A 27,851-nucleotide genomic window follows, 5' to 3' on the forward strand; every position below is an offset into this window, starting at 1 on the left:
CATCCAGAATAGATTCCGAAGTCGAGCACTTTTCAGCACGCTCACCCCCGTCCCTCTCCTTACCATCCCGTCCCAGGCAGGAACCATCCTTTCACACCTGAATACTGTCCAAGCCCCCCACTAGCTCCCTGCTTCTATTCTTGCCCCTCAGGCTTGGCAAGGCATAGCAAACGTGCATTGACCATTTTGTTTCAGCAATCTTACTTCTGGGTAACTATCCCACCGATACAGTGGTAAAAACAGAAAATGATGTGTACAGCAGGTTCCTCTCTGTGGTGTTATCTGTAGGAACAAAAGACTGGACACAGGCCAATGTCCATGGATAAACCACGGTAGCGCGCTGTACAGACTCAAAAGGAAATTGGGAAGATGTCTACATTCCACTACGGGGTGATCTTCAGGAGACGTCATGTGAGAAAAGCAAAGTACAGAACAGTGTTTAGAGTCTGCTACCTTTTATATAAAAAATAGAGGTAAATTAATATATTCTTTCTTGTATTTTCAAAAAGAAACAATGGAAAAAACTGATAATGGTTTCTTATCAGGGAAGGAAGAGATGGGAAAAGGTGGAAGGGGACAAGATGGATCCAGGCTTCTCTCGATATAACTTGTTGGATTTGGAATCACATGAAAGCAATTTTAAGAACATTAAATCAAAAGGGGAAAAGTACAGTCAGCTCTCTCTGTATGTGTGGGGTCCACATCCACGGATTCAACCAACTGCGGATCAAAAATGTTCAGGGAAAACACATGTTGTTGCTGACGTGTCCCATGTAGTCAGGCCTACGATGCTTGCTTCTGTACTGCACGTGTACAGACTTTTTTCTTGTCTTTATTTCCTAAGCAATAAAGTCTTACAGCTATTTCCATAGCATTTACATTGTGTTGGGTATTGTAAGTAACCTAGAGTGATTTACAGTACCCAGGAGGACGTGCCTACGTTATACACCGACACGACACCGTGTTGTATGAGAGACTTGAGCATCTGTGGATTTTGGACGCTGAGGAATGACTGCGTGGTATGGCATTATTCTCAATTCTTTACCTTCTGTGAATGTCTCCCCTTTGCCGTGGGACTTTGTGTTTCCTCCCACTAGCGGTGGAGTATATTTTTTTCGGTTGTGGCAGTCTTTTTCCAAAAATGGTCTGAGCAAGCTTTCCAGTCCCACATGCCCTGATAGAACTGGGAGGCTCCCAACCAAGAGACGGAGCCCATGTCTCCTCCTCGCACACCCAGGCAGGACTTATGACCGCCTCCATGACCAGAATGTGGCGAAGTAACAATGCACGTCTACTGAGACCAGGTCATAAGCGGTAGCAGACCTCCTCCTGGCTTCCGCTCTCTTTCTTTCCCTCAGGACGCCCCTGGAATTCAGCCACCATGTTGTAAGGAAGCTCAAACTAGCCCACCTGGAGAGCACGGAGGCCCCCGGTGAAGAGCCAGCATCACTGTAAGACACGTAAGTGATGAAGACATTTCAGACGATTCAGTCCCCAGCCTTGGAGTCTCCCAGTTGAAGCTCCAGACATGGCAGAGCAGAAATAAGCCATCTCACTGTACTTTGCCTGAACTCCTGACCTACAGAATCTGTGAGCAAAATAATGGTTGTTTTATGCCACTACGTGTTGGGCTAATTTTTATGTAGCCATTGTAACTGCAACACCACTCCTTAACTTTGGGCTTAACGATGAATTGCTTTGACTAAAGGAATGTTAGTAGCTGTTCAAGCCTCTGCTTGAAATGTGTGTATGTGGTGAGGCACGCCCTCTGGTGCGTCTGGCATCACCACAGGGAAATGTGCCCTGTCTAGACTGCTGTCCAAGGAGGATGACACACATGGGGCAGATCTGGACTCAGCTGCAGCCTGGAGACCAGATCATGAATTCTAGCCAGCAAGCTGACACATGGGTGCAAATCAAACCTTGCTGTTTGAAGCCACTGAGTTTTGGCTGATTTACTGTACAGTATGATGGCGGCAACAGATAAGTGATCAAAAAGCAATCCTTACAAACTGAACACACACTGGAAAAAAGGAGCTTAACTGTATATCCTCTTAATGGCATAACCACACAGAGTAGAACCATGTCTAATAACTGTGAAACATAAAACTTTGACTACACATCCCTGGAAGGATATAAACAAAAGAAACTACAAGGAAATCTTAAATTATATTCATTAGTATTATAGTTGGTAAAAATATCTCTCTATATTATTATTTTGAAATACATATATGTGATAATATATATTATAAATATATACATATGTAAGGTTTGTTTGGATCCTGGTTTGAACAAATCAACTCTAAAAAGTCATTTTTGAGATAGTCAAGAAAAATTGAACATAGACTGGATATTAGGGTATATTAGGAAATTGCAGGGTGGCTGGATGGCTCAGTTGGTTAGAGCACAAGCTCTTAACAACAAGGTTGCCGGTTCAATTCCCACATGGGATGGTGGGCTGCGCCCCCTGCAACTAAAATTGAAAATGGCAACCGGACTTGGAGCTGAGCTGCGCCCTCCACAACTAGATTGAGGACAACGACTCATGGGTCCTGGAAAATCACACTGTTCCCCAATTTAAAAAAAAAAAATTGCCATTAACTTTGTTGGCTGTGATGTCATTGGGTTAAAATAGAAATACATTTTAACTATTAGAGGTACATCCTAAAGTATTTATGAATGAAATATGTTTGGATTTGATTGAAAATACTTTGGCCAAAAAAAAAAAAAAAGTTGGAGGAATACAGATGAAACAAGTTGGCAAAACACAGATCGTTGTTAAAGCTGGGTGACAGGTTCACAGAAGGGAGTCATCATACCACCTTTTCTCCTGTTATGTGTGTTTGAAATTTTCAACTGCAGACCATTTGCTGCTCCTGGGGAAATCTACCCCACAGAGCCAAAGGCTGACGCACTCCAAAGAGGCCAGCATGACATAGCCCACCAAGGAAGGACAGGGGTTTCCTGTGCAGTGCACAGGGGCTGCCACGGCTGGGGTGCAAAGGACGGTTGCATCTCCAATCCAACCCTGGCTCTACCACTCTCCTTAGCTGGCACCACCACAAACCTGAGCTGCCAAGACCTTGGCTTCAAGAGCCCAACACTGGCCATTCAAGTTCAGGTGCAGGGGTTTGGAGAGTGGGCTCAGGGGGCCATAAGGGGAGAAGGCCTCACTGCAAGATTCCCAAAACAATCACACTGCCTTAGTTATTACCCCCAGTTCAGGGGACACAGTCAGGATCCAAAAGGTCTCACTTGGTGGGAAGGGATGTCCATGTCCAAGCAGAGAAGACACGGCAGGACCCACGCAGGCCCCCCCAGATTCACACTCAGGCTGCACGAGCCCAGGATGGAGGGAACCCATGGGAGGGAGATGCTCAGCATGAGGCTGGACCAGTGCAGGGTACAGCACCAGAGAGCGCTCAGAAAGGTACAGGGAGGTGTTCTCAGGTTGCATGAGCGAAGACCCCTCGTCCTTCAGAATGTGTCACTCCTAGTCCATGTGACATGCTGAGCGCCGGGTGCTGTTCTATAAGGCTCCCTGTCCTCAGATACTGACAGCCTTGGGCAGGACAGCAAGGGTCCCAGAGTCACATCCAAGACACAGCAACTGGAGAAGTCAAGTCTACAGAAGAAGACGAGGGTTAAGGAGATGAGAGCACAGTGCGCTGCTAAACCTGTGAGCAGATAAGTGACCTGTGCCAGACAGCAGAGCCAGGACCATGAAAAGCAGGTATAAGGGAACCCATTTCAGACGAGTAGAAGAACTTTCCAACAGTAGAGCCCTCTGCTCGCAAGGGACCACTGACCACTGGGGTGTTCACACCAAGGCCACTGAGGTATTCACACCAAGGCAGAGCTATGAGAGCAGAATGTGAGAGCAGACATGCTGGCATACGTTAGGGGTTGGATTAGATGCTCAAAATAAACACATTGTCTGCTGAAGCTAAAGCATGCTCCTGAAGGAAGTGGCCTCCCACGCTGGACCTTGACACTGGAGGAGACTTAGCCTGAGTCCACAGAACCCCAGACTTGCAGGAGCACCACGCCAATCTCCTCACTTTACAGGTGAAGGAATCTGCCCCACTGCCCCACTGGAGGGGGCAGAACTAAAGTCTCTTCCAGGCCAGCCCTTTCCATGCTCCACCTTCCCCCACCACGAAGTGTTTGCCAACCCCAGTTCCCCTGGAAATCATGGGCACACTGGCTGCTGCCAGAGCACCTGTGGGATATGGTGAGACAACCCTCAGCAGATAAGCAGCCGAGCACGGCTGGGAAGAGGGCGCTGCAGCAGGCTCTGCAGACCCAGGTGGGGACGTGCTGGCTGTGCAGCCAGCCCAGTAGAAGGAGGCCAACCGCTTTCCAAGAGCTCCTGCCTACCAGGAGCGCCGGACAGGCAAGGTGCCAGCCAGGCCCTCTCCTGGCTCCAGACTTGATTGTGAGGCCACCTCGTCTCCTCCGAAAGATCTCTGGAGAAGCTGGAAGAGCAATCCTCTTCACTTAAAGTGGCTGCTCATTAACCTCAAGGCTGCGTGTTGTCCTTGTTTTCTCTCAGGAGCTGTCAGAAGTGGAGGGATTTTGGAGATCATCCAGGTAAATCTCTCATTTTACAGACGGAAAACTGAGGACCTACCCAGCATGCACAGCCAGTTTGGGCGCAATGGCGGGATTGATTAAAACCCGAGTTTCTGACCCCACCCAGGACGCTCCCACCCCACCCTACCCTCTCCTTTGCTCAAATGTCCTACTTCCTGATGCTTCCCTGTCCTCAAAGCCCTCCCCATCCTCCTGCTAAATTTTCCATCTTCTCAGAGCAGGAGGCAGAGGAGTGACGCGGTTCTCCAGCTGTGCTCAGTGTATGGCATTTCGGTTTGCTAAAGTCAGCTAGCTGGCTGTTTTTCTAGAGCTCTCCTATTAGGCCTTTAGAGCTCCCAACAGAATAAGTTAACATTGTGAATGTGTTCTGTAAGCTGTAAAACACCACACAAGTATATGCTCTACTATTTTAGAATATGAAATAATACAACCCCTTTTAATCATGCCCTCATTTATCTTACCTCTGTGAGATCAACAGAAGACAGGAGCAGACTAATTTAAGAAACTTGACGGTAAATAAAGACCGAAACAAGCAGCTCTTGCTCTCCCATCAGACTGCGAGCCCCTTGAGGGCAGAGCCCGTTTTGTGCACTGTCCTTTGTTCCTCACATTTTTACCCAGGGACAGACATCCAAAGGATTTCCTGAATACTGCACATGGGTAAAATATCACTTTAAAATCCTCCTACTTCTAAGTAGAATTTAACTGTAGAAATCCCTCACAACCACTCTCATATATAAAAAGCACAGGCAGCCCTTATTACCTCCCTGCTTTCACGAATGTATAGCCTGTATGGTGTGACTATAGGGAAATTTCCTTACCTCCCCCTTCTTCCAATGCCTTATTGGCTCCTCCAATACCTTTGGGAGGGAGCACTCCCTCCCTGAGCCAGTGGCACTGAGAGCTCAGGGCTCCTCTGGGTACAGGGGGCAGTCCCAGGTGGGATCGGGTGGGGTGAACCTTGCGTGAGCTCATGGACAAGTTGCTGAGGCTCTTTAATCTCCTCAACAGTTGGGACCAAGTCCCAGAAGCCAGCCCTTCTACTTCCCATTGGGGAAAAGCTCTTCTTCACCTTTGGCTCTGACAGCAGCCCCACCCACTTCAGGGGCAGCCAGGCCTCTCCAAGCAGTTCTGGATTTGATCCCAGGGGTCACCTAGAGTTCCCTGGGAGCTCTCAATATGCCTCTAGGTGACCCTATTGTTACCAAAAGGTGGGAATGCCAGGTAAGGGGTCTCTGCTAGAGCAAGGCTCTCTTCAGAACCTAGATGCTCATCAGAGCAGCCGTGACCAGCCTGGAGCCCCAGGTACAGCACAGATGAATCAGGGCTCATGCTCACCCGCTCCATCCCATAGGCACAGCTGACCAGAACCTAATGTCTAAGACACATGGACTGAGAGAATGCCAGGAGTAGACAGACACCACCAGAGGCCCAGTTCAGGAGGTGGGACCCCAGAATTCCATGGGATCCCCACCCACAAGCAGGATCCCAGAGGCCAGGGTCCCATTTTAGTCCCCAGCTTCAACTAGCTGCCACCACTGTGATGGTGAATGGGATGGAGACGGCCCTGAAGAAAAGGAGTGTGAGCAAGTCCTGCCAGTGCAGCATCAATGCCATGATCAATGCCATTGGTACCATCAGCGACATGCGCCTGGTGCCAACTGAGAGGCCCAGGCAGGAGTCCCCATGGCTAAGACTGTCTACCAAGTCCCAGTTCACCAGGAGGGCTTCAAGTCCGAAGGTGACCCTCAGCCCTTGCTGCAGTCATGCTTGTCTCAGCTACCATTTCACCATTTAAAAAAGTGATTCCCCAGGCAGGAAAGACCACTGAGCCAGGACAGAGGGGGCCGGCAGGAGGTGCGTGGCCAGGCAGGTGGAGTGAGGAATAGCACGTGGAAAACCCCTAGCAGAATGCCAGTAATGAAGCAGGCAGCCAGCAATGGTAGTTCCGACCGTGATGACAGTTTTGCCCACCTTCCTCCACAGTCAGCCCCAACCTATCGCACACGGGCCGCAGGCTCCAAGTATTCTCCACACAGCAGGTCTGTCCCTCCCAGCTCCATCACCAACAGGGTGAAAGGGCCCCATTCAGATGTGCAGGACTTCTGAGAAGAGAGCTTTATGGAAGCCCCAAATCCTATCTCCTGCTACTTACATATACAGGAAGGCTCCACAAAGCTGGGGTGAAAAGGCATGATCCAGGGGCTCTGAAAACTTTGGCCTTCTGAAACTCAGAACCAAACCTACTCAGAGGAAGGGAAACTTAAAAAAAAAAAAAACCAAGAAGAAAAAAAGTAACCGATTGAATGAGTTTTTTTGGCTCACAAACTAGTCCGAAGTCTGGCTCTACTTTCCGTGAACTCCCAGCCCCTTTATGTCTGAAGCCCTCGATTAACTCTTTTTCAAAGCTAGCATTTCTTGGCCAAAAGAATGAAATTAGAATCTGAATGGCTTCTAGATATAATTCCCCATTTACAGGAAAAATGTGGGACAGAGGAACATCTTAAATGACACCACAGGGATACACTCAGCATAACTCAGGATAGGAGAAACCACAGGACAAAGGGCACAGTTCTCCAATCCTAAGTTGCCAGGGGAAAAAAGGAGAGGAAATCTATAGATTTAAGGAAACTCAAGAGATATATCAAACAAATGCAATGTGTAGGCCCTGTATAGATCACAATTCAAACAAGCCAACTGTAAAAAGAAACTCATAAGATAATCAGAAAAGCTGAACACTGACTGGATATTTGCTGAGATTAAGAAGGAACCGTTATCCTGCTTAGATGTGATCACGGTGCTGTGGTCATGTTTGTGCGAAGACCTTATTTCTTAGACATACACACTGACATATTGAGGATGAACTGTTGGGATGTCTGGAAGTTGCTTCCATGGTGGGTGGGAAGTGAGGAAGACAATCAACCTGATCAGCCATGAGTTGATGACAGCTATGGGTGGGCAAGGGGAATATGGGAGCTCATCGGCTTATTCTCTCTACTTGTTTGTATGTTTGAAATTTTCCATAATAAAAAGTTTTTTTTCAAGATAGCTTTCTCTGCCTAACATCTCCCTACCTTTTTTTTTTTTTTTGATTGGCACCATCTCACCAGTTTTACTGAAGCTGGGAACAGCTGTGTTATCAAAGCTGTCCCTCTCTCCCTGGCAAGAAATGTAAAAATGTTTGCCCCTTTTGAGTAATATTTTTATATTATCACCATTCGTTAGGCCACTTTAGTACAAACCCCATGACATGCCGTCCATGAGAATCCAGCTACTGGGGCCAAACATGATCTCTAAAGGACCATTATTTTAACCCTGGCAATTGTATCCTTTTATTTTATCCTTACAAATTAATCCCAGGTTTTTCTAGAGCCTGACTGGTAGCTGATATAGTATAATAAGTCTGGCTAATCCCAGACCAGAGATGCTATGCCTGACAAAACCATCTTTTTTTTCTCTTTTGAGACATAATTACAAAAAACCCATGTTGAGAACGGAACTCTGGATGTGGTTCTCAGAGCAGCCTTGCCCACCTTCCCGCAAATGAGCAAGTTTTCTGTGCCTGGCTGCCTTTGGCTCAGCATGTCTCCATGACATATGGGCTGGAAGCAAGTGAGAGGCGACCTTGGCGTTGATCACAGATTCTGATGGGTGATAAGGGAAAGGCACTTCACCTGGTTGGCCCCAGCTCTCTTCCGCACCCCTGAACTTGGCCCCATCCTCTGCTCACTGACCCTGCCTGTACAGACCACACTCATCATGCCACTTACTCCCCCTCTCATAACCCCACCATTTTTCCTGCCTTGGGTTTCTCCTTTTGAAGCTAGCTCTGCTTCTCCATTCTTCTCCCTTGACAACCCTTCTATAAACACTGCCTATTTGTCACTTCTCAGACACTGAACTGCCTGCAGCGTCACTCCTAGGATCCTTCCATGATTTGGTCGTTTAAGAGCTCTTCAAAAACTGTGTGACCGGGCGCCGGGTGGCTCAGTTGATTAGAGCACAAGCTCTCAACAACAGAGTTGCCGGTTCAATTCCTGCATGGGTTGGTGGGCTGCACCCCCTGCAACTAAGATTGAAAATGGTGACTGGACTTGGAGCTGAGCTGCGCCCTCCACAACTAGATTGAAGGACACGATTGATGGATCCTGGAAAAACACACTGTTCCCCAATAAAACAATTAATAAAAAAAAAAAAGAACTGTGTGACCAACCAGACCGTGAGGTGCTAGAGGGCAGAGGAGCAGACCCTCCACAAAACCTAACACAGCACTTGCTCTGGTAAATACACCTTGGCCGATTGACTAAAGATCAATTTGCAAATGTCAAAACGTGTGCAAGTCACTGGGGCCGGTATAGGTTAGACATGTTGCCACAGGTCTAACATGGCTCATTTGTGCAACTTTTTTAAAAGTGATTTCTCGGGTACTGAAAAGGTTCCATCTTGAACTGGTGGTGTGTCATGGGTGTGTGTGCAGTAAAGTCCCATCAACTTGAGCACTTCACTGTACATCAGGCATCTGATGTACATCATACCTCCAAAAAAATAAGCCAATGAATGAATGGACGAAAAGTGCCCCTCCTTCTAGGAGGACACGGCCCACACCGTGGCGTATCGCTTGGAGAGTGGAGCCTGAGGTGGAGCTCAGCCTTCCCCGGTCTGGCCCTTCTTGGGAAAGACACAACCTATATAACTGGACACATGACCCTGAGACCAGAGGCAGAGAGCCCTGCCTTGAGGGAGTCTCTGATGCCCACAGTGTCATATCATCCAAATGGGCAATGCTGTGGGTGTCGTTGAGGCAGCTCTGTGGGTGTGGTGGCGACGCTGTTCACAGGATTCAAGTCAGGCGCTTAAGCCTCCCCCTCACAGAGCCCAAGTCAGCTCAGTATGAGGGTGAAAAGACTAATTCAGCCTGGGCTGACAAGGGGTAACATACCAACAGGAAAGAGCCAGGAATCAACCCCCAAAGAACCTCAGTTCCATTCCCGTCTAGGGCTGGTAAAATGATCTCCCCCTTACCTGATCCTCCACTGATTTCTATGAGGTTTCCAACTGCCCCCAAATTCACAAGCTTGCGTGAAACTGTGCCAATGCTTTTTCCTAAATGCCCCAAAGCACATGCCATAGGGCGTTTTCGCCATCAATAGGCCAATCTGTTCAGCAGTATCTCAGAACAGAACATGCTAAATTTGGCATCAGGTGCCTGAGATGCTCTGGTGAAAGGAAGCAGAAGCCATTCTGATGCAGAAGGAGAGACATACCATGAAAATGCTGCTCAGCTGAGTTGCTGTGACAAGCTGAATATTAGCTGGAAGAGTAAATGCCCAAGTCTCCTAAGGGACCCCAGTCCTGAGCTTTGGTGACAAATAGCCAGCTCACCCCCTGAGCCCGATGGCCATAGGACCATAACCCCACAGGCCCAAGTGTAAGCTTTGCCCACAGGCAGGAGTGAGATTATGTGACTGCTAAACCAGCAGGAGCCTATGGTTCCCCTAACTCACAGTAGTTCGTGGGTCTGCCCTCAGCAGAACGCACAGAGAGGGTAGAAATGACACGCTGAAAAGGAATGTGAGCAGTACACACCAGCCTCTTTCCTCTCCCTCTGGGCTGCCCAAGTCTTCCCAAAATTTCATATGCTTGGCTCTGCAGCGTCAGATAAACTATAAGCAGAGCAGCCTGTTCAGTTACCAAGAGAGAAATGTCGAATTCCCCATATAGAGAACTCCCAATACCAAGGTGTTTTTCCATTCAGCTCTAGACGTTTTCCCTTAGAGGGAGAGCTCTAAAAGCCTGGGTGAGCCTCACTCATGCTAAAACTCAAACAGCAGCTCAACACGCAGCAAAATGGACAGTTCTTGCAGTGCTAAGAATCATGTGCCGCCCAACTGCATTACTGTAAAAGCTAATGTAAAATGGGCAAACCCCCCTCTACAAGGGACGCTCAGAGGCTGGCCTGTCTGCGGCAGGCTTCAGGCTACTAAGAGCCTTTCATTACTATTAGTTGCCTATGAAATAACTTCTTAGGAATTAAGCGTATGAGAGGCACAGTTGGGCAGCTATAGAATCAAAGATTATGTTCCCTCACAATTTATGTGCTCCCACACAGAAAAGCCAAGGCAACATTATTAACAGACTCACATGGAGAGGATGAAATCCCCCCTCCCCGGTTTGCTACTCCCCAGGGCTATTTGGTGTAAAGATAATGCCTTCCATTTTACCGTGTCATCTCTCCGTAGCTTTCCTGAGTTTTCAGTCTACTGATGTACTATATATTGGCACTCCCTTCCACTGCATTCACTGTCACTTGATTGTTTTTCTAGAACCTCAATTGGCATACATTTTAAACAAGCTGGTTTCATGATATTTGATCAGATATGTTGTTTAAAGCATTCTATATGAGTTCCAGCTTTTCCACTGGTTTGAGGTGGTAATCTAAGTCAAAAGGCAACAGGAACATATGTGGAGCTAGATGATTCAATAGCATTTTTGCTTCACCCCAAAGTGTTTCACTGAAGCTCGGCGAAAGCACCTCACCCTGTTGGTATTGTTGAGCCCAAATAAGTACCTTTTGGTGTCCAGTGGCATTTTTCCTTCCTCCAAAGATGATTATAGCCACTAACTGTCTGAGGAAAGCGCATGACCAAGTTCATGGTTCAACTATTTCCATATCTTTCTGTTCCTCACAGTGACACTTATCTTTCCTGACAGCCACTCCCATTGTGCTCTTTCCTCAACCCAACACAATGGACACATACAGACACCAGCAAACAGGGAGGACGTTTTCCATCCCACTGCTCCTCAGTGCGGAGGGACCAGGCTGAGGTTACATAAGACCCTCCTGAGCCCGGCGTTGGGGGGAAGCAAATTTGGGGTTCGTGACGAAGTCACAGTCTGCAGGCCCCGACTGACCCTGCGCTCACCATCCTGCCTTGCCAAGGCGGGACGGCTGGAAAGGGAGGGCCGCTTCCCGCGACCACCCAGCTCACGCCAGTGGGGCTGGGTTCAAAGTGTAGCCGGACTTCCGACCTCGCTACAGACTGGATCGCGGGGCTCGCGGGGCTCGGCCCTGGCCCCAAGATGCAGCTCCTCGCCCCCCCTCCCTCCGGGCGCCGCGACACGCGCTTACCTGCCTGGGCCGGGGCCGGGGCCCAGGCCGGCGCCCGGGCCGGAGCCAGGACCAGGTGGTCCGGCTGTTGCCCGCGCAGCGCCAGCCGCGGGGAGCTGTCCGCCGCCGGCCGGTGCTGAAGGCGGCTTCCCTGTGCCGGGGCCCGGACCAGGGCCCGGGCCAGGGCCTCCCGGAGGCAGCGGCCCATCGCCAGCGCCGCCCTCTAGGCTGGCCTCGTTGCCCATGGCGGGCGGGCGGGCAGGCGGGGTTGGGGTCGCGCTGAGCCCGGGCCGGCGGCTCCCGGGCGGCTGCTCACACTCTCGGCGCCGCCGCCGCCGCCATCTCCCAGCTCGGCTCGCGCCGCCGCTTGCCGCTGCGCATGCGCATGCGCGGCCCGCGCGCACCTTTCCTGCACACGCCCCTGCCCCCCACACGCGCGCGCTCCCGCCAGCCTGTGAGGACGCAAATCCACGAGCTAGCGGCGGGGTCGCTGGGAAACAACTATCGGCGCCAGCGCATGCGCGCTCCGAGGCCGACACGTCCCGCGTGTGCTACCTGGAGCCCAGCTGGGTTTGGCGGGAGCGTCCCACCAAACCAGGATGGAAGGGCACAGACCCGGAGAAACAGCCCGGGAGAAAGGGAGGGGGGCGTCGCGCCGTGTCCTGCTCTGCCCTGGAGTCAGTGGCGCTTCCTGCTCCAAGGAATGAGGGCATGGGGTCTCTCTTTTAGGTAACCTCAGTATTCCAGCTGGCAAGCTTCGTGGGGACAGGCCTCGGAGAGGGGCCACCCGAGAGTGGCCTTAAAGTATGTTTAGGAGTTGGAAAGGCAGATGAACTGAGATAGAGAATGTTAAGTGATCGGGCGGATTGTGAGGGTGTCAGAGGCCAGCTAGGGAGTGAAGACTATCCAGATGGCTATGGAACCATGTGGGATTCACGCTGAGGCCTGGTCCCACTGGACAGGATCTCCGGAAGTGACGCTGGGAAAGGTGGAGGGTGTGTCAGAGCTGGCCTGACGCCAGATGGAAGGCTGCCTCAGCAGGCCCTGGGACAGTGACCTTGGGAATGGGGAGAAAAGTTGATATTTCTCAGAGGCCTGGCGCTCTGGTTCCCAGAGACTAACTGAGAGGCAACAGGCTGCCTCTGTTAACCTTGGAGCTCACCAAATGACTTTCCATTATCGAACTCTCACAGACGTCAGTGTTTGCACACGACTCAGGATGGTCTGCCTCACTGCTTCTCACACAAATCTGTGCTTTCCTGAGGGAGAATATTTCCTAGAAGATCCAGACTGTATTCCAAACTATTCCTGGCTTCATAAATCATGGCTGTAGAAGAACTTGAGTAAACTTGGACCCACTTTGCAAACCCATTTAATTCTGATGAGAAGTATATCAAAAGGGATGTCTGTAGTTCTAACCTGACCTGGAATAATGCAGAGATCCCAGTGAACACTGATAGCCAGGCTGATGGACAGACCTTGGCTGGGCCACCCCCATGTACTCTCAGCTGCTCCTCCCAATCTCCAGGATGAAACTTCCATGAAACCTGAACTTGCTGACTGCCTGGGATGAGAGCCTCTGGCTGTGTTATGAGAGTCCTCGCATGTTTCCTCCTGTGTTTAAATCATCTTCCTGAGTTTCTGGTGACGACGCCCATGCACATCCAGACTCGACAAGGATCCACATCTCAGCCCTGCCATTTGCCACACGGGACCTTGGCAACTGACTTAGGCTCACCAAGCCTCCATTTTCCTAGCCTGCTGTTATATTAGCCCCTCTAACTTAGGGGGTTGTGAGGGTGGAGTGACTGATACAGGAATACACATGACCCTGTTTATTGTCAGTTGTCTCTCTGGTGAGTGGTCTGGGATTGGGGGGTTTGTGCCTGCTGGGGAAGAACATGCACACAGGCAGCATGTGTGCACACAGGCTCTTCTGGCTTCATAGACACCAGTGTGGGTTGGGCTACTTGCAAGTGGGGGAGAGAAACATGTTTTCTGTTTCTGCAGAAGCCTCAGTAGTTATTGCTTTCCACAGATTTAAATCAACATGCCCCTGGTTTCAAAGGGGGTAATTAGCAGGCCTGGGGAGTTACCTTCCTCAGAGTGGATTGCTGGCTGTTAGCAGACCTCCAGGGTCTCTGCTGCCTTGGTGACAAGACATAGTACATGGACCCAAGAGGACCTGGAAGTGTGGATTAGTGGTGCCCCTGCCTTCTTTTCAAGCGTTCAGTTCCCCTTCCCATGTGCAACACCCCCAGGAATGTGCCTGCCCTGTCCACAAACACCCTGGTGTTCAGCTCAGGGAGACTCATGCTGGCCGTGGGATGGTGCTGGCCTCTGGTTGTCTGGGGCTCTGATTCGGTCTCCCATTTTTATTCACTGTTCCAGGGGTTGTTTACTTCCTCTTGACCTAGAGTAGGGCCTCCTCAACAGTAGGACTTTGTCTGACTTGTGCTATCCCGAGCTGGCCTTCAGCAGGGCCTCAGCAACTGACTTGGGCTGAGTTCTTCATGTGGCTCTGAGTACGTCCCTCACTGCACTTCAAGGGGTTCACCAACCACCAGGCTGAAAGGCTCCCTGGACGGACCTTTGGCTGCAGCTCCTGCATCACCATGTTTAGGTTGTTGACTTCATAAGTGAGAGGGAGAATGCTGAGGTTGTGTCCAAAGTTCCTCCTGGTAGAGGGGGTCATGGATGGGATGTCTGCACTCACCGAGGAGAATTCACTACACTTGACTTTATGACAAGTGAACGAGCACATCTCTCAGTTTCTGTGAACCAGCTGTGTCCTGCTTCTGGTTCCATTCCCTCCTGGGTTCAGCTGCTGCCCAGCCAGGGACAGGATGCTCCCGGATAGCCTACTGAGGTTTCCCAGCTCCCTAAACTTCACTTGCCAAAGGGATCTTCTTCCCACTTCAGTGTGACATGTGACACATGGCATTCATTTGGGAGAAAGGCCACGTGGAAGGAGAATCAGTCTCCATGCCAAGACAGAAATGATAGATGGGCAGACATCCATTTACTGCTCTGGCCTGTGCTCTCAAACACCTGTAGAAGATCAGAGGGAAAATGGAATCAGAAAGAAACCCATCCACGCAGGAAAAGGCCTAGTCAGAGGCAGCTCACGGCTAGATTTGTGGCAATGATTAATCATCAGAAGGCAAGTCTTGGGAAGATGAAGAGATGCAGGGCCCTCAGACACCAGCTGGGCCCTGGGCCAGGCGACATGCAGATGAGCCTCCGGAAGGTGAGGAGGGGCAGAGTGCAGGTTCTGGGCTTTCCTGCTTCCCCACACAGTCAAGTTCACTTGACTGGGCTGCTACTTTCAGCGTGGCAACTTTCACAGGGGCGCTCAGCCATGCAAAGATGAAGATGCCGATGAGGATGAAGAGGAATGGCAAACTGCAGGCAAGAAAGGGGGGCTGAGAGAATGGAGATGAAAGAGAATAAGGAAGGATGAGCAGGACAGCTCTAGATGATGGGGTGCCATAGGCTTTGGGCTGTTCCGGAGAGACTGGGCGTTAGGAGAGCCGGCTCCTGTCTACGGAGCCCCCTGAGCTCTGAGCTCTCCTTTTTATTGTAATGCTGCTGAGGAGTGTCTAATCTCCCAATGAGAAGCAACTCAGAAAACCGGCGTCCTGTCCTTACTCTTCCTCTGAGCTAGAGAAATAGAACTGAAGAGGAAGGAAAGAAGCCCAAAGAAACAGAGGGCTTCCCTCCTGGCCGAGATTTGTCAGCACTATCCATGAGCATGGGGAATAAGGCAGCTCCCCGAGGAAGCCTCCGGCTGGTGTGAGGCTACAAACAAGACACCCAATCTTTGTTCTGCTCAGCAGCCCACTTGGGCTGGGCTGGACAACCGTCCTTGTGTACTAGGGTCTTCAGCTAGCGCATGGCCCTTAGTCGAGTAAGAAAAGGGAATAAAGCCAGAAGGTATAGAATTTGCTTGATGCCTATTCATAATTCCTTTCCTCTTGCAATGTGCAGTTCTTTACTTGTGTTCTGTGAAAAAAGCCACTAAAAAAATCTTCAGAAATGTTTATCACCAGCCTGACCCCACCACCCATCATTGCTCCCAAGAAAGCTAATTAAGCCCCATTGCTATCAAAGCTATGCGCTTCCGAAGGTTTGTTATGACAAGAAAAAATAACGAAGCCACGGTTTCTCCAAGTTGTAAGTGTCCAAGTCAAAACATGCTGCTTTTCTTTTCCCTTCTGCATTCCCCCAGACAGGGCTTCAGGCTGGCGTTGCTTATCTCACCCATGTGTACACGTACTCATCCTTCAGCCAGTGCATAGCTAACGCCTACAGAGAGGACTGGGACCCGCCCTCAAGCTCAGTTTGCAGGAGAGACAGGCACACAAACTGTTTCCCATAAACTATAGAAAATGCCACCTCAATCCCTATTGCAATCCTTTCCACTAGGATCCAAGTTCCCATGGAGTTCCCCCCACCTACCTCTGTTGCATAGATGGGGAGGTGGGGGGGGGGGAACAGGCCCAGTGGAAAGTCATGGTGCCCTTATGTCCTCTCCTAACCAGCCCAGGCAACAGAGGTTCAGACATGCCATGGACAGTCCAAGAGAAGGTGCCGCCTGTTCAGCTTTTCCATCAGGCTCAGCTCCATACATCTTCAGGGAAGTCTCTTAGAGGGGCCCTACCTCCTGAGCCCTCTGTGGCTTTATTACTGCAAACCCAAGCACATTACAGACAATCACCCTTGACCACTAGGGATTTCAGGCCATGTGACAATGCCACCCTCTCCACTGAGCTTCACCTGTGTCCTCATCAGACTGGATTGTCAATAGGGCTTGTTTGCCCTGTCATCTTTACTGAGTGTCCAGCAAGCCTCCAGGAGCCACGGAGGAGTTCCTGCTTTTCAGGAAAATTGGACAGAATTGGGCAAGATCTCTGATGGTGAAGCAAAACCCTTATGGCAAACAGAAAAGTCCATAGTCAGGGGCAGCCCATTAGCTCAGCTGGTTAGAGCACGATACTCACAACACCAGGGTTGCCAGTTCGATCCCCGCATAAACAAATGTGAGCTGAGCCCTCCACAACTACCTTGAAACAACTATTTGACTTGGAGCTGATGGGTCCTGGAAAAACACACTTAAAATAAAGAAAAGTTAAAAGAAAAAAAGAAAGAAAGGTCCATAGTCCCTTAGACCTTTACTAAACCTCTGCTAGGTCTCTGCTAGAATGAATAACTTCAGTTCAATTTATTTTTTTGTTGTTATTCATTTTATTTTATAAGATTTTCTAGATAATCCAATCACAATCGTTTTACCAAACACCTATCACCGACACCAGGGAGTTTTCCCATCTGTGAAATGGGGGAAATACTAAGCTCTCCCATAGTTGTAAGAAAAGTAACTGTTTCTTATCACATACATAGAAAGTGCTTAGAACTGAGTCTGGCACATAGTAAACATTTTATATGTTTGCACAAAGCTTGAGAACTGAGACCTGTGACATTTTAGCTATCACGATGCTTTTACAAGAGAATCCTTCAAGAGATAATGCCTTAAAGATCTGGCAGCACATTCCGTCCTCCTGGATCTCCTTCTCCAGTTGCTTTTTGTCAGGGATGGTGGCAAGTGCTGCCAACATTCCTGAAAGCCCATTGGCCCACACCCTGGGGCCAGACTCTCCATGGGGCTCATTGGTCATAACCTCTCAATGCCACACCGCCACAGTCGCAGCACTCATACTCAGAGGAGTCTGGGGATGGTGCGAATATCCCCAGATCCTTGGTTTGCGTGGGGTTGCTGCCTAGAGAACCAAATCTCCAGCAGCTTCTTGGTCCTTTCAAAAAAATGTTCAGCTTCTATCACCGTGAGACTGGCCAACAACCAACAACCACAGAAAATCAACTAAATTAAATCTCTTCTCCCGCTGCTGCCGCTGCCGCTGCTGCCGCTGCCGCTGCTGCAAAATGTTCCAGCTGTTACTAAAGTTCAGGTTCCTTGTTTTGCTATAATTTTATATTAACTTTTTAAAAAAGGATTAATACAATTTTCCCAGCTTGTGTGTGTGTGTGTGTGTGTGTGTGTGTGTGTGTGTACGTGCGAAAGTTGAACGTGAGTCTGTTGGAAATAGAGTCCACTGTTTTCCCATTAGAGAGCACAGCAAGCGCTAGCCAATGTCACCAGCCATACTGTGGAAGCCAATTTGGTTAAATTTCAGTTAAATCTGACACGTTTGGAGCTTAGGATAAGGACAGCACAATGGTGGGCCCCAAGGAAGCAGCAGAAACAAGACTGCTGAGCCTACTCTACCCTCACTGAGTTTGCAATCTCCAAGTCTGGCCTTTGCCTGGCTGCTGCTCAAACCAAGCCCTGGACCTGGAGGGCTTGACGGCTGGCTGGCCCTCAGTGCAGGACTATTGTCCTACCCTGCACTGGTGGGTGTGACCAAAGCACCATGCCAGGCTGTGAGGGCCAAAGGCACTCTCGGGCACCAGGGTGTCTGAGCACTCCCTGGCTCCCCCAAATTCTGGACTGGAGCGCGGCAGGTATCAGTTGGGCAGCAACATCTGGTTACACTGCTCTTTCTATGGTGGTAATGCCTCCAGCGGGGAGGCGTGGCATGGGCATCAGCTTCCTGGGAAGCTAGTCTTTCTCACAGTGCAGACTGAGGAATTCCTAGTAAGCTGGACAAAGGACATCCTCCACTTGCCACCAAGAGAGCAGAAAGGCCATGTGTTCAGCTGAGCCCTCCCCCAATCTTTGTTGATTCCAGCCAAGCCCACCCCCATCCCGACCTGCTCCAGGGATCTTGGGGCTCCCAGGATGGCTATGTCCCTCTCCTATCCCTGTTTGATCCAGCACAAATGAAAGGCTGTGGATAAGGAGGAAGTTGATGTGCTGTCTGGGACCCAGGAAGTGGCTTGGGGGACACAGTGGTTGTTGAGTCAGCCATTGGGGTCACCGTGGATGCCTCCTTAGCCTCTCATTTGCATTCTAATCACTTTACTGGACACAACAAGGCAGAGCTGCCCTCCCCCACACACACATATACACCATGTGCTCCTCAAACAAGGGGAGGATTCCATCCCCTTCAGCATCCACTAAGCCCAGCTCCTTGCCCAGCACAACCAGGCACAGGTTCCCTGAGGGTGAATTCATCCAGGACAAAGCTGGTCCTCTCCTGCAGGCACACCCAGAGAGACAAGCTGCTGCCACCTCCCGGCAGGACCTCCCCTCCCCTGCTGTCCTGGGCTGGAGCCAGCCCTTTTCTTCACCTTTCTCTTCCAAGACCTTTTGCTACAGAGGTGCTGAGGGAAGAGGGGAGTGATTCTTAGAAAGGTAGCTGGCCTCACCTGAGCTCCCAGACATTTCCACAAGTTCCAAACTTGTGCTTTGCCCTCTACAGCCTGAGGCTGTGACACCATGAGAACAGAAAACAACAGTATCCTCAGACCTGGGAGCCCTGGCCAGCTGCCAAATGAATGTTCCCTGACGTCCTAGTGTGTGCCCAAGGCTGTGACAACAGCTTTGGGCAAGGTGTTCCCTGGGGCTTCAGGGTCGACCCAGAGAAACTGATCATGTGCTCCCCCATTCCCGTCTGTTTCCCCAATCACGCAACTGGAGATGCCTGGCTTGCAACCAGGACCCTACCAGATCCCACCGTACTTGAGACTCGGTTAGCATCCAACTAGTGCTGAGCGCTATCGTGTGCAGGCCCCGCGCTGGCGGCCACTCGCACGAAGCCTGGAGGCATACAGAAGCTAAGGCGATGGAGTGCGCAAAGGAAGGTTCCTTAGTTGTTCCGGCCTACAAACATTCGATTTCGAGGTTTGCGGGAGGGGCCCCAGAAGCGGAAGACCTCCAGAAGCCTGGGCCCCAGGCTCGTCCCTCCTATTCCTACCCCGCTTCCTTTTCCGATGAACAACGCCCCGGGACAGGGCAGGCTCGGAGCCCCAGCTACACTCGCCCCAATGCCCTCAGAAACTGCGCACCGGGGACTGAGCAAGAGGAAACCCACCTAATTACACAACCAGTCTGCGACCTAGCTCGAAGCGGCTGCCGGCCGCCGGCACTACAGCCTCAGCCCCGCCCTCCCCTAGGCCTTAGTCCAGTCAATGGCCATCTCAGTTCTGGTCTAGGAGCGTTCCACCCAATCCTCCCAGGGCGGCCTTAGCCCCTCCCACAGCCCGACTTGTCAGCTCCGCCCACCGCTGGCAGTCTTATTCCGGCCTCTGGCGCCACCTACTGGGAGCCCGCGGGTACTGTCCCCCTCTTGGGCCCAGATCTTCCGGCTATCTGCTCTCTGGGGGGTTCACCTGGACGGAGCCACTACCCGGGGTGAGAGCTGCCCCCATCGCGAACCAACCCAAGGGCACCGTCCTGGCCACATGGAGACTTCCACAGGGACGTGAACAGACCAGATTCGCTCCACCCCAGCTAAGACTCCAGGGTCACCTCCACCAAAGCTGGGGGCAGTGGAGCTATTGAGAGCCCAAGTGGCCGGGCCTCGTGCTGCCCTTGCCACAGGCTGCCCTCAGGTGGGGCCCCCCTGTAGGAGCTCCTCACCCCCAGTAGATGGGAACCCCCACTTTGGATGTCCTGCCCTATCTTCTCCTCTGAGTCTTCAACAGCCCCAGTAGGGGAAGTGGTACCCAGCGTCTCCCACTGAGGGCTTCAAATAATTCTTGGCTCCACAATATGAACAAAATTTTACAATCAGAAAAAAATCTAAAGTGTTTGGGTTACACTTAGAATTGAATCTGCCTTGCCCTAGGCGCAGGACCCTGGACCTTGCCCTCTCTGCCTGTCACCTTGCCTCAAGATTTGTGATGGAGAAGGTAAGCAAGGCACGAAGAGTAAGTCATCAGCTGATTTAGGATATAGTAGTATGTAGACAAAGGGGTGAAGCTTGCCCTGAAAAAACTGATGTTTGAGTGGGGTCTTCCATACTTTAGGGGAGCTAGGGAAGGGCCTCTGCTAGGATCTTTTTCAGCCTGTTGGGAACAGGCGGAGGCCAGGCTGGTGGCTGCAATAAGGTGAGCCATGTGGTCTCTAGTTCCCACCAAACTGGTGGTATTCTAGAAGGCTAGCCTGGCCAGGAGCTCCAGACACCCCAGTATTCCCCAGCCAACAGCTCTGGCCCAGGAGAGAATGCGGATTCTTTTAGTCTCACTTGGATTCTCTGCCACTTTCGCAGGCACGGTGTTGGAGGTAACTTGTTATCCCAATTCCACCCCCCACCCCCAGTTCTTGGGTGTCTCAGAATTCCTCAGAGATCAGCGCTGTCCCCACTTCACAGATGGGGAAGCCAAGCTAGAGGGATCCCAGGAAATTGCCCTGGGTTAGAGACACACGAGCAGCAGATTCCTGTGGGTGAAAGCCCCATCCCGTCCCCCCACTGTGTCCCTTCCAGCCCCTTCCTTTCATCGCCTTTTCTCCAGCTCAAAAGTCCTGAGTAGACAGTCCCCACCGCCTACCAAGGAGAGTCACAGAGACCTGGAGGGGTCCGCCAGGCCAAACATTTGATATTCCCAAGGGAGAGTAGGGCAGAGAGGCCAGACACCCTTGTGGCTTTTTACTGCCCTGCTGACATTGCTGTTCTCTGCTGAAACCAGGGATCCCTTTCCTCGAGTTCAGGCCAGTGAGTCCACTCATAATCCAGTGGCTTCAGGTTAGCTATTAAGCAGAACTTCCTGAAACCAAGAGAGCAAGGACAGGACCATTTTCTGGGCCCTGTTGCTAGGCCAGTGGCGTGAGGTATGTGTCCCTGAACATGTACTGGGGATACAGGTAGTTATTTGACCCTCAACAACTCCCCACGCTGAGACTCAGCTCTGTCTGCTTGCAATATGGGACCTTAGCTACATCTTGAATGAGCAGAGCAGCAGCCCAGCCCTGTGGGGATGGAGTGTGAGCTCAGATGAGGTCCTAGTTGTTGTTACCAATGGCCCTGACCCTGCTTCTGAAGACACAGCTGCTGCATCCCCTGCCTCCCCACAGCCTGGGCACATGGGGGTCTGCCAGTGTGCACGCACGACCAGGATTACCCTGCCCCTACCCAGCTGGCCTGTCCATCCCAGGCAGGACACTTAGGGGGAGGCCCCCAAAATCTGTAAGTCCAACCAGAGCAGAACAGCTTGGCCAGGGACCGTTTTTCCTTTCTCTCCACTCCAAGCCAAACCAAACCTGCCTTGAGACTACCTGGGAGACTGGCCAGCCCCAAGTCCACCAGGCAGTGGGGGCAGGAGCTAGAGGGGAGCTGCAGCCAGAGGCGCCCCTAAGTCCCCAGCCTCCTCAGGCTCATTGGGTTTTTCGGCTCCTCCCCCTCCCCACCAGAGGAGGAAATTGAAGCTCAGGCCAGAGCACTAAGAAGGGCTCCTGTGATGGCAGAGCTTCTGAGCACACACCCACCCCTCCCAGCAGCACGGAAATGATAAGGCTGTGGAGGCTCAGGCCAGCTGCTCAAAGGCCACCTCCGACTGGGCCTGGCTGGGTTCCATCTTCCCTGTCACATGGACTCCAGCCTGCCCTCCACTCATGTCCTAGAATGTGTAGGGGCCAGGGAAATAGATGCTTGGACATAACTGTATAATAAAGACACTGCTTTTATTTAGTTTGATATGTTTCTATACAGAATGCAGAAAACACATCTTAAAATCATATAGAAGGAAATAAAAACACGTCAGTGGTTGGTGAACACTTGAATGTGAGATTGGCTGTCTCAGAGAGTCCAGTGGCCATCATGCTTCCCGCAAGGGCATTGTTGCTGTTATTATTCTGTTCACTGCCCTGGCGCCTCCAGTTGCTATGGCAACAGGCCATTCTGGGCCAGCCCGCCTCTCTCTGCATGGCAGTGCCCCATGGTGGGGTTGCTAGGGGCAACAGCTGTTTGGAAAGCCTTTCAGCGCCCTCACCCGGAACATTGGGAATTGCTTCTTTTTTGACGAGGTCATCACAGATCATCTCACCAGGTCAGACGTGGCCTGTGCTCCTGACTCTGGGACACTGGGGAAACTCCAGCGTGGATCAGGGCTCAGAGGCACGAGGCCCAGTCCCCAAAGGTCCACTGAGCCCTCATCTACAGGCTCCCCCCACAGGGGCATGCGCACCAGGCGCTGGGCAGGGGAGAGGCTGGGCCTCTGGCTGGCCCTGCCCTCCTGAGGCAGCACACACGAACGCTCTGCAAAAAGGTCTATATGGCTTAGAATTGGCTGCTAGGTGTGCAAAGGGAGCCTGGGCCCACCCACCCCTCTTGTCACAAAAGGGATACATTATTGCGAAAGGCATTCCTCCCTAAAAGGTACCCCAAATAACTCTCAGACATCAAGAAAAAAGTCATGCTCAAAATGGTTTCTTCCAAAGGAGGAGAATCAAAGCAGAGTGGGTGCCCCTGAGTCATGGGCCAGATGCAGAAGGGCAGACGGACAGTCTGCTAAAAAAGGCAAAAGAAGCCCCAACGTAATTCCAGAATTTAAACCATTAGGAAAAGAAGGGGGGGATCAAAATGAGCAAAGCCGTCAGTTCCATGGAATCAACACTAAGAGCTTGTACAAACTGCTGTAAGCATCACCATTTTTAATCTTTTTTTTAATAAAACAATTTGAGGCTGTATAAAAACTTTAGTAAAAAATTAGCTTTGAGAGCCCACAGATTTTTACTATGAACTATTGCTGGCACGCCTCCACAGCCACCAGACCTTTCCCAGCTGTTCAGGCCCAAGGCCTGGGACTGGAGTGCCAGAAGGGGGGGGGGGAGTCAGGGTGGGGCTGTGGACTGTTGGGACAAAGCGGCCAAGGTCAAGTGAGGAAAGAGCATCACATGACATAAAAATATTGCATCTTCACCAAAATGTCCCCCACTGAGTGTTTCAAAAACCATGGTATTCCTTTTAGGAGGGAGGAAAAAAACCACACAGGAGGAGGATAAAAGAAACTAGGTTGATGAGGTCGAGTCCCTCGACCTCCCCCGTACCCCATGAACAGCTGGCCCACCCTGGAGCACCTAGGTTGGGGGCCACGGCCACCACTGCCTCTTGGAGTCGCCTTTCCAGGGAAAGGAAGACCCCTTGGTGGTGAGCCACTAGCGCGCATGGGGTGGGGTGTGGATGTCCACGGCCCAAGAGGCCCCTCCAGCTTCCAGCCACTGGCTACAGCAGGAGAGCAAGCCCAGCACCAGGGCCCTGACCCGAGCCAGGGCCGGGAGGCCCCCAGTCCAGCTCTGGGGGATCAGAGCAACCAAGTTTACGTAGTGTGAAAAAATAGGATTCCTTTGATAAAAAATACTGTCCCTTGGTCTTCTCTAAGTTTGAAACACCCTGGGAGCTTATTTTTAGCAAAGCAATTTCCCATACCCACCCAAAAATCATACATACAAGTTTAGGTAAACAGCAGATTAAATGTAAAAACTTAACCTTAAGAAAGTCCTTTGAATTTAATCTTTAGCTACTGTTTTCCATGTTACATCCTGCAGCTAGACACACGTGAATAGAAAAAACAGTACAGTTAGTGTTAAAGGCAAAACGCAGAGAGCCGGGAGGCCACCCAGCACTGCCTGCGAGTTCATTCACGGTTCCTCGCTTCCTCCATCTACCTCTACTCCAAATGGTGCTTTCAGAGCCAGCCATCAAAAACGCAGCGAAGAATTTTCTATGAACAAACAAAAAGCTGTTAGGCAAAAACTAAAAGTAAAAATGTCCCCAAAGTCTCTCCAGCTGCTTTGGGGAGTAGGAGGCCCGGAGAGGGCGGGCTTGTCCAGGCCCCGCGTCAGTGTGTGCTAGGTCAGGCGTCGGCTCCCAGTGGGCGGTGGTCTGCAGGCCACTGGTCTCCACAGACAACACCGTGTTGTCTCCAGGGCCCTGCCCTACCCCTGCCTCCACCTAGGCGCTTGTGGGTTAAGGGGGGACGTAGGGAGGGGGCGACCGGTACGGGGTCATGTTCTTGGGACGGGAGCCCTTGCCCTCCATGGGGGCTGTGAAGGGCGGCGGGGGCTGGTAGGGAGGCGCGTTGGGGTCCTCATCCCGCAGGGGTGTGTACTCGCCCATGGTGTCCTGGTTCAGAGGAGTGGTCTCGGGCACGCTCTGGTTGGGGTACTCGGGAGGGGGGAGAGGGGCTTTCTCCTCCTGGAGGATAAGTGGCATGCTGGAGGAGGGGGGGGGCTTGGAGTCGTCCAGCTCGTCTGCGAAGATGATAGGCACGCCCTTCTTGATGAAGGTGGCCTGGTCCTCGAGGGTAAGCTTGCCCTTGCGCTTCTTGCGATAGCAGATCATGGCAATGATGCCAGCGATGAGCAGGATGGCTGCCACCACCACGGCTGGGATGACCGTGTGCAGATAGACGTCATCCTCGCTGCTCTTCTCAGGGTCCCTATCTGGCACTTCCGTGTGCGGCGCCTCTGAGGGCACCCTCCTGGGTGGCGCCACAGGGATAAACTGTAGATACCGGCAGCTACCGGAGCCGGTCACAGCAACGCTCAAAGCCTTGAAGTCGGGCTCCAAGGCGTTGGAGAAGGCGGCCCGCGGTTTCCCATCATCCTCGGCGATCCTCCGACTGAGCCCTGTGATCTGCTCCTTGGGGCAGGGCTCCAGGGGCAGCGTGTTGTTGGTCCACTCCACCACGATGGAGCCCTGCGTGATATTCTGCAGAGTAATGGTGCTGCAGTTGCGGTCCCCAAAGGCGAAGGCCAGCTTCTTCACCAGCGTGATCTTCTTGTGGATGTCATTCACCACTGGGGCTGCGTCACCCACAAACTTGGCCTTGAACCGCGCAGGAGCCCTGTCCCCTTGCGGGCGCCTGTGGACATGGATCTCAAAGGCATCCACAGCTGACAGGCCCCCCTTGTCTGTGGCGTGCATGAAATACTCGTGCTTGCCCACGTGGTTGCTGTCGGGTAGGCCGTACATGAGCTGGCTATTGCTGTTAAACTGTACCCAAGACTTCTCGCCTACCAACTGCTGTTCTCGAAGCTTCAGGGTCAGCTTCAGCTTATCAGTGGTGGTGTCCTCCTTGTCATAGAAGGTGTCTGAGGGGATCTTCACCTCAAAATAGGTGCCAACCCAGGCATCCACCCTGTCGATGTGGTTCTTGAGCTCTGGGCGCTGGTTGGGTTCCCCTCCGCGGGGCACCCCACTGGTGGTGGTGCGGATGCGAGTGGGTGGGGAGGCTGTCTCCAATCTGGTGATGGGCGCTTTGGTGGTGACCCGGGGCACGGGTCGGGGCGTGCGTGGCTTCTTGGTTGGCTTTCGAGTCGTGGTGGTTGAGGAGTCAGTAGAAGGCGTGGCTGGTTTTGGCACAGAAACTCGTGGTTTCTTGGTGGTAGTCGTAGGAGGCGTAGCAACTGCCGTGGGCTCCACGTAGCCAGGAATGGTCATCGTGGGGCGGATCTGGCCAGTAACCGTGGTGCCAGCTTCCAACACCCGAGTGGGCTGGATGGGGCCCAGGGTTGGGGTCTGAATAATGGCACCTCGAGTCCGCGTGGTGACTGTGGGCTTCCCTGGAACAGGGTCCCTGACTGGAGGAGCCATGGTCTCTGTCGGAGGAGCAATGGCTGGAGATGTGGGGGTGGGTACAATCCTGGATGGTGGCTCCTGGAGGGCTGTGGTTGGGGGCCCAATGGCAGTGACAGGCGTGGGTGTGGCATGGATCTGCCTCCGGATGCGTTTGGGGAGAGGGGGCTTCTTGTTGGCGATGTGCCAACCCACCACGGGGTAACCAAGCTGGGCAGACATGGCACCCTCCCTGGCAGGGGCCTCCACTCCACGAATGTCAGGCACACTGTTCTGGTTCAGGGAGCAGCCCAGCTTCCAGGAGAGCAGGGCCCCATTCTCCACCACCTTTTTTGCATTTCCTGGGCCGGCCATGAAGGCCGACATGTCGAACAGCCTGTTATTCACCACCGGCACCAGCTTCATGCTGTGAAGCTCCACTTCTGAGAAGCTCTGCATCCTGTGCAGGAGGTCGAGCCTTTGTTTGGGGGTCATCTTGGTGAGGTCAGCATCCAGAATGACCGTCAAGACAGTCACAGGCTCGTCGGCGGCACAGGCAGATGACATGGCCTCACCAGGGTCTGGTGACGCCGCCCGCACGGCTGGCAGCTCACTGTGGTCTTCTGGGTAGACCTCGATGGAGAACACGCTGGAGGTCTGGGCCACGTGGCTCCCGTTGGCCCCGAGCCGCGCAGCGCTCACTGCGATGTAATGCATACCCTTGTCGGTGTCCAGGGGGAGGCCCTCCAGGGTGTGGCTCTGCGGGTCCCAATGCAGCCAGGATGGCAGCGCCTCCTTCCCCGCGGCCGACAGCTGGAAGAGACACCAGCAGGAGTTAAGTGCTACTGTTATTAAGCCGACAATGATCACAACAGTTAACCACTGGTCCAGCCTGAACTGTGATAGGCTTGAGGTACAACGCAGAATTCCTGTTGGGGGAACCCACGCTTCTCTCCTGGGGCTCATTTACCTGTTATGAGACTGGGGCTGCCAGATGGGCTGGCTTGGAAGGCAAACGATTCACCCACGGCCACACGCTGGGAGACAGCAGTGCTGGCACTCAAACACATGTCTCATCCCAAAGAACTGATGCCACAGGGTCCAAGCATGTTGTGAGTTTCTAAACCAGTGACATCTCTTAGCACTCAGACTTCTCCCCTGCCCTCTGCAGACAAATCCAAAGCCTGGCCTCGAGTGTCTTTCCTGCCCAGAAGTAGAATTGCCTGCAGGTCTGGGTGGGGACGACTCAATGCCCCCAACGATTCACTTTACAACCACCACGTTACAAGCAAGTGTAGCGGTACACACTGGGGTAGCAAATACATAGTTATATCTAACGTCTTCATTAACCCTGCTTTTCAAACTTCAAGAAAAACTGCGATGCCTAGGGTGGGGCCCTGGAAACAACTATTCTAGAAGAGTGTTTATCACAGGCATTCCAAGGAGCTCTGGCATCTCCAGAAGAGAGTTCTATAGTCACCTAAGCTTGGGAAATGCACAGAGCTCACCTCTGCCCTTGGAGAGCCCAGGCACAGACACCGGCCTGCGGCGCTCACCCCTTTATTCCACCCAACAGCACATCCCAGACGTGTTTCAGGGAGGAAGTCCTTTTCCACAGAGACGTGGTAACAGTCCAAGCGCACAAGGGGGTGCTCCATAAAAATGGACAAAAGGGAAACAGGACTTGCCTCTTG

At 52.0% G+C, this 27,851-nt stretch overlaps 2 protein-coding genes across 22 annotated transcripts in view; both read right to left on the reverse strand.

Annotated features, from left to right (window-relative positions):
• Positions 1 to 12,082, reverse strand: part of BSN (bassoon presynaptic cytomatrix protein) — an 80,656-nt gene extending 68,574 nt beyond the window's left edge. For 2 of the 3 annotated variants that reach the window (XM_074312315.1, XM_074312314.1), the window contains exon 1: positions 11,726 to 12,082. In XM_074312315.1, coding sequence (XP_074168416.1) covers positions 11,726 to 11,949 — 224 coding nt within the window. In that variant the 5' untranslated portion in view covers positions 11,950 to 12,082. The remainder of the gene's footprint in view (positions 1 to 11,725) is intronic. The other variant, XM_074312316.1, reaches the window with a different exon arrangement.
• A 10,182-nt stretch (positions 12,083 to 22,264) lies between these two features.
• Positions 22,265 to 27,851, reverse strand: part of DAG1 (dystroglycan 1) — a 55,152-nt gene continuing 49,565 nt past the window's right edge. For all 19 annotated transcript variants that reach the window (XM_074312341.1, XM_074312326.1, XM_074312333.1 and 16 more), the window contains one exon: positions 22,265 to 26,970. In XM_074312341.1, coding sequence (XP_074168442.1) covers positions 24,568 to 26,970 — 2,403 coding nt within the window. In that variant the 3' untranslated portion in view covers positions 22,265 to 24,567. The remainder of the gene's footprint in view (positions 26,971 to 27,851) is intronic.

Source organism: Rhinolophus sinicus, linkage group LG10, assembly GCF_036562045.2.
Source record: "Rhinolophus sinicus isolate RSC01 linkage group LG10, ASM3656204v1, whole genome shotgun sequence".
Taxonomy (NCBI): domain Eukaryota; kingdom Metazoa; phylum Chordata; class Mammalia; order Chiroptera; family Rhinolophidae; genus Rhinolophus; species Rhinolophus sinicus.